Genomic DNA, 6126 nt, shown 5'->3' on the forward strand with positions numbered 1-6126 from the left:
CAAGGCATTAGAAAGCAAAACAAGGAGACAACCAATATGATCCCTGACTTGTAACATAGCTTATCTGATTTTTAATTTTAATTTGACTCGTTTATGGAGACAGTCCAATTATATCAAAGCTTACAAAATGCACAGGACCATTCAAGAACTGAGCTAAACTAGCATTAAAACACATGAAAGCTAGAAAACAGGGGGCAATCTATAACATTCAGCTTCGTGTTGTTGGTTTCTCTTAGGTGACCAAGTTGTCACAAATTCGAAAGGTAAATTGATTAACGAAGAGCAATGAAACAATATCAAAAGGGTTATTATTGTTTCGGATGAATAACCTAAAGGCAAATTTCTGTAGCAGTAAATAGATCCCTTCAACTATCACGAACAAAGGTCATAAAATTCATAACCGATCCATTCGGCTTTTTAGTACTCATTGCAAAACTAAAATGTACTACGATGATAAGTGGTAAATGCAATGCAAGGAGAGACATAAAGTATGAATATCTATTCCATAGAACATGAGTCAAATTATCATTATACATTACCATATCCAATTTCCACCTGAGAAGCATCATGGTAATAAGGAAGCTCATATTCCGGTGCCATTGAGATCATAATCAGAGCCCCTAATCAGCTTTCCCAGGTGCTGATTATTAATTATATTAAACTATACCTAATTTCTGCCAGGAACATATAATGCACATATTCAGACCAGAAAAGTAATTCCCTCGAGTTCCAAAAGAAGCCTAGGTGCTTCTCTAAAATACCTAACCCTTTTAAAACAAGTGCTCAGTGTGCACGGTCCCTAAGGACTTCTAGTTCCATCTCGGTTGGGTCAGTTGCCTGGATTTCATAATGGATACCATCCAGCTCCCTCCTGAACCTGTCCTTTGATGTTGCATACAGCATCTTGGCACGGATCCGTGACACAGAGGGTGACCTGGAAAAGGAAGCATCAGTATCACATCAAAATTGAAATGGCAATGGCAATAGCAACTCAAAAGGGGGGAGAAAAGCAGTTTCATACAGAAAATAGTAGAAACACAACCATATACGAAACACCTTTAAAAGTTGCATATGTAAACAGCAAACATCTTTCCTCTATGTGAGATCACAACGAGACCCAAATCATCAACAAGATCCATAGTTTTTATTCAAGTTTCACATAAACCAAGTGGGATATGATGATGAAAAGAGGTGGAAGCGATCCTTGAAAAAGAGCTCAGAAAGGAGCAATTAAGCTGAACTCGATCCAAAAGTTTCTAGGCTACATTAACCCCAGCTTCCATTTCAAAAACCAAGCAAACTATAAAAATCCTCCAATATACCAACACAAAAACGATCCTCACCAAATGCTTAAGAAGCAAAGCAAGTGGAAAATGAAACTCATCGCTATGTTTGCCATCATAATTTGGTCCAGGGGGAGCATTCACCTATTTATGCGACAAACTTTCCAAAGGACATTTGCGATTAGAGAGGGTCAAAACACAGAATCATCTCGAGTAAAACACAGTTAACCAAAAGAAGAGTCACTACTAACTAGCATCAAAGTTCGATTGGCAATTTTAACTGCATTTTGAATCAGAAAAAGTAACCATACAAAAGAAACTAACCATGCAATGAAAAAGATCTTGCTCTTTTGACAATTCTCTGAAGTGACAAAATCAAAGTCATAAATTGCATAGCGGCAGTCATTCTCAGGCATTGAAGCAGTGAAATCATCATAGCTTTCAGCTGGACCTCCAGTCTTTTCAACCACAACCTCTTTTTTCTTCTCGTCAATTTTAAAAATCACGTAGCGATAAGCCTTCTTCCTCTGCAGTTCCAAGAACGTGTTTTTGCAGTGCTCAGCAACACCCATGCCTGATGAAGCATTTCCCTGAAATGAAAACCCAGTGTTAAATACTTGCTCCAAACAGCATTAACTACCAGTTGTCATTTTTTGCAGAGCATAATAAAATCAGAATTTCACTTCAAGATATCATTAAACAAACCCGTCCAAGAAGAACAAACACCAGGACGCTATACAGGATTAAATCAAACATATGCTTAATCCTGCCCAAACTTGAAAGTTACCATTTGGAATTACACGGACATTGATGGCCCATAACAACATTTGAATTTGTAATTCCAACTGTGGATATTGAATTTCATATTTATTATTTGGAGCCAACAGAACAAAACCCATGATCACTCCAAAGCCACCAAACCCAAATAAAAAAAACTTCAATGATAATCCAATTCAAAGTCCAAGCCCCAAGTCTCCATAACATGCAATGAAAGGAATCACATCTTTGTCAGATTCGGACACCCACATCCACAAACAAGAAGCCTCAAACCAGATACTGCCTTTATATAAATTCTAATAAAGCCATCAAATTTGTGCAAGAAAATGAATTGCTACGACAAAAATAAGAACAGAAGTTACAGCCACCATTATATATCCAGTGTACGAAAAAAAATAAACTGGACTTTTAGCACCCAAAAAAATTCTTAAATTTCTTCTTGATAAATTAAAGTGAAGTATGAACAACCCAGGAGAGAAAAGGTTTGCAACAAGCAGATTACTAACTAACGACATTAATAAGTGCAAGTAGATCGATAATTGACCAAAAAAATCTCAAATTTCTACAGAAAACAAAAGAGAAAATGAGTTTGCAGTTAAAAATCAAGCCCATGCGTTTATCTGCTGCCAAAAGCAAACCAAAACCCAGTAATCAGAACTTTAAAAGCACCAAAAAAACAGAAACACAAATCTATAAACCCAGAAGAGAGAGAAAAAATATATACAAATAGATCTGAACAAGTAAAAGGTGAAACTTACTCCTCTGAAAGCCATAACTGTTACGGAGGCAGATAGAGAGAGAGAGAGAGGGAGAGGGAGGAGCGTATGGAGAAGAAAGGAGGAGAATAGGAGCCACTGAAGAACAAAAGGAGAAAAGGGAAAAGAACAAGATTCGCGTTTTGAGGGAGGGGAAAGTAAAAAAGAGGCGCGTCTCGTATGTGTGTTTTTCGTATCTCGGTCTAAATATTAAGTATTGTATTATTCTTTTTCCTGACAACGACCCGCCATTCCGTGTTAGAGGAGAATTCATTGATGTGGTCATATCGGATTAGGTTTACTTAACTTTTCTCAACCAGCATTTGCAATATACCTGTTATAATATATGTACGACATGTGTTGGTATTATTATTATCTATTTATATAGTATAAAGTAAGAGACAGAGAATGGTGAAATATTTAAAATATCAAAAAATATCTTTAGTTAATTTAAATATTAAGAATTAAATTTATTAATTAAATGAAGATAATATGATAAATTCATATTTTTTTATAATAACAAAAATTAAAATTAAAAATAAAATCAGATAATATATCCTGTTTTTATGAAACATAACTACTCATATATATCTTTTCTTAATTCTAAGAATAAAAGAAAAAATTAATTAATTAGCACATGCGTGAGCATGTGCCAAGGGGCTAGTTATTATTAAAGGTGAATTAGTAATACAATGTAAACAACATGTATTAGGTCATTTATATGAGAGCATATGTGCCAAGGGGCTAGTTATTATTAATTAAGGGTGAATTAGTAATACAATGTAAACAACATGTATTAGGTCATTTATGTGAGAGCATATGTGACCGTTGACTATATGTTGTGATAAATCCAAAATTAATTTACTATAGCTACAGTGTTGATGCTTGGATTTATTTATTTTTTAATATAAACAATAGTCTCAACTATAAAAAATAGGAGAGTATTTCACGCACACTACAAGGATGTTATGAAGGTTCAAACTTAAGATCATTAATCTATAAATCATGACTTTTTTTGATTGAGCTAGATCCTGTTGACAATATTTATGTAGCATTTGTGGACCATCAATCATTATATAGTGGATGGTTGTATAAACCATGCATAAGCTTTTCTAGTTACAAATAATAAGGACACAACCTAAACCAATGCGGTGAAAGGGAAAAGGGCCAAAGAAAAATTATACAACCCAACACAAAACCAACTTTTGAGAGTCCATCGGCCGAAGAAAAATCATACAATCCAAGACAGAGAAACCCCAAACTACAGCCCATAAAAGGCTAGAAACCCATTTAATCCAAGATAACACCAGACAAACAACAAAGCTACAAAGCCCAAAGGCTAAACCAAGTGCCTGCCACCAATAGTTAAAGTTGATGCAGCCGGGTTACATGAAGATAACGTTTGAAGGGCCTAGACTCCTAGTTGCTCCACCAAATATAAGGTTACCATTTGGTTGGATCATGTATCACAGTAGCAGCAGAAACATAAATGTTCTGTTTAACAGAGACATCAAAATTAGCATAACTAAGTTCTTTTAGGGGAACAATCTAATTATCTGCCTATAACTAATCTTCAAACCAGCCCCTCAAAAACTGATTTCTGAAGCTATCAAGAAACAGGGATGAACAGCATTGAAGGAATGGAAGATTCTCAGACCTTCCAGTAAAACTAGATTGTGATGGCAAAGATTTTCCTGGAGGATCTGCAATGAAAATCTTGTGCGTAGGAATCTAAAAACCTCTGCAACCAAAATCACTAGTGTTTTTCATTTTAGTTTCAATTGTAGGTCATTTCCTGTGAGGTGCTAATTCATGGAAATCAAAGTTCAACACTTGAAATAAAACTAGGGTTTAGGGGGCTTGAATAACAACACTACTATTCAAAACTTCCGATTGCATATTTCTAGCTAGGATTGTCTCAAACAGCAAAAACACCAAAAAAAGACTTGGAAACATAAAAACAGAAATCAAATGCATTTTAAGAGTAAGGAATTGAAAAGCTGTCTACATAACAAAAACAAACAACTAAATCTCAAGCCCCAAACCCCCACTGGGCACCATCCACACTCACTCATCATCATCTTCATCCCCAGCAGCTGAGTTGAAAGCATTCAACCTCTCAATCAACTTCTCCTTCCTCTCATCATAAGTAAGCTTCTTCAGATTGAATCTCTTGTGCTCCTTCACCTCCTTCTTCTCAGTCAGCTTCACGGTTGGATCGGCACGAATGGCGGCATGAACCTTCTTGTACATCTCCTCAATCCCTTCAGCCTCAACGCCCTTCTTGATGTACGCACTGAAATGGGTCTGAAATTTCTCAGGCTCATCCTCACTCAAAATCCCCATGTAAGCAGCAACATGCCCGCCATAGATGTACTTCCTGTGGACATCAGAATCAAGCTGCTTGTTGTCCTTAGAAAACCCAGCAAACCTCTTTTCGCTGTGAGGCACATCAAGCCCACCATCCAGAGCTCCCTTCAAAGCACCAAACACACGGTTCCCAGTTGTGGTTCTGATCAAACCCACATCGAGCAGAGCCCTAAATGGCCTCCGGCTCTCCGATGGCTCCACAGAATAGTCCTCGCCGGTGGCCTCGACGTTGCCCTCATACTCGTCGGCCATTTCGAGCTTGTGCAGGACTCGGCGAGCCAAGAGAAGACCGGTGCAGTAGGCTGCGGCGTAGTTGGTGAGGCCCACCTTGAGCCCATAGCGAGGAAGCTCGTGGGCGTAGGCGGAGGCGAGAACCAGATCGCCGGCGATGCTGGCGGAGATGATCTGGGCGACGATGTCCTTGTTGGTGAATCGGACGACGAACCGGTACTTGGGTGTGTTGTATTTGTTCTTGTCTTGGTTGATGAGGCGGATTCTGGCTCTGTAATCGGTCTTTCCCTGTCTTCTTCTCTTGTACTTGACCTGGAACCGCTTGAAGTAGGCCCTGGATTTCAGAGATTTCACGAAGGCCATGGCTGAGAGGGTATGGCAGAAAAGAGAGAGGGACGGCTAGGGTTTTCAGAAGGGTTGAAGACGAGAAATGAGCAGCAATTTATACCCTTTTGATTAGGACCCTGCCTTGAATTTACCATTTTGGGAAATCCATAGGAGAAAGCCCAATAGCTACAAAACCCTAAACCTGACAGACAGAAGATATCTTCAATCCAAACAAAGAGACCAAGCCCACAACAAAAAGCAACATCAGATTAGCCCGAAATCTAGAACCCAACGCTTCAGCCACAAAACCCTACCTGGACCGAAATGCGAGGCCCATATTCTAAGCCCTTCGACCCAATCCTTAAACACGTAGCTGGCCTTAA

The 6126-nt window shown here is 38.4% G+C and overlaps 2 protein-coding genes across 2 annotated transcripts; both read right to left on the reverse strand.

Moving 5' to 3' along the window:
• Positions 479-3048, reverse strand: LOC18791519 (actin-depolymerizing factor). Its single transcript, XM_007223649.2, has 3 exons — positions 2819-3048; positions 1608-1873; positions 479-934 (listed from the first exon to the last, which is right to left on the reverse strand). The coding sequence occupies exons 1-3, from the start codon at positions 2831-2833 to the stop codon at positions 784-786; spliced, it is 432 nt and encodes a 143-aa protein (XP_007223711.1). The 5' UTR covers positions 2834-3048; the 3' UTR covers positions 479-783.
• Positions 4655-5854, reverse strand: LOC18790130 (60S ribosomal protein L5-2). Its single transcript, XM_007223135.2, has one exon. The coding sequence runs from the start codon at positions 5777-5779 to the stop codon at positions 4883-4885; it is 897 nt and encodes a 298-aa protein (XP_007223197.1). The 5' UTR covers positions 5780-5854; the 3' UTR covers positions 4655-4882.

The sequence above is a fragment of the Prunus persica genome, chromosome G1, assembly GCF_000346465.2.
Source record: "Prunus persica cultivar Lovell chromosome G1, Prunus_persica_NCBIv2, whole genome shotgun sequence".
In the NCBI taxonomy this organism is placed as follows: Eukaryota; Viridiplantae; Streptophyta; class Magnoliopsida; order Rosales; family Rosaceae; genus Prunus; species Prunus persica.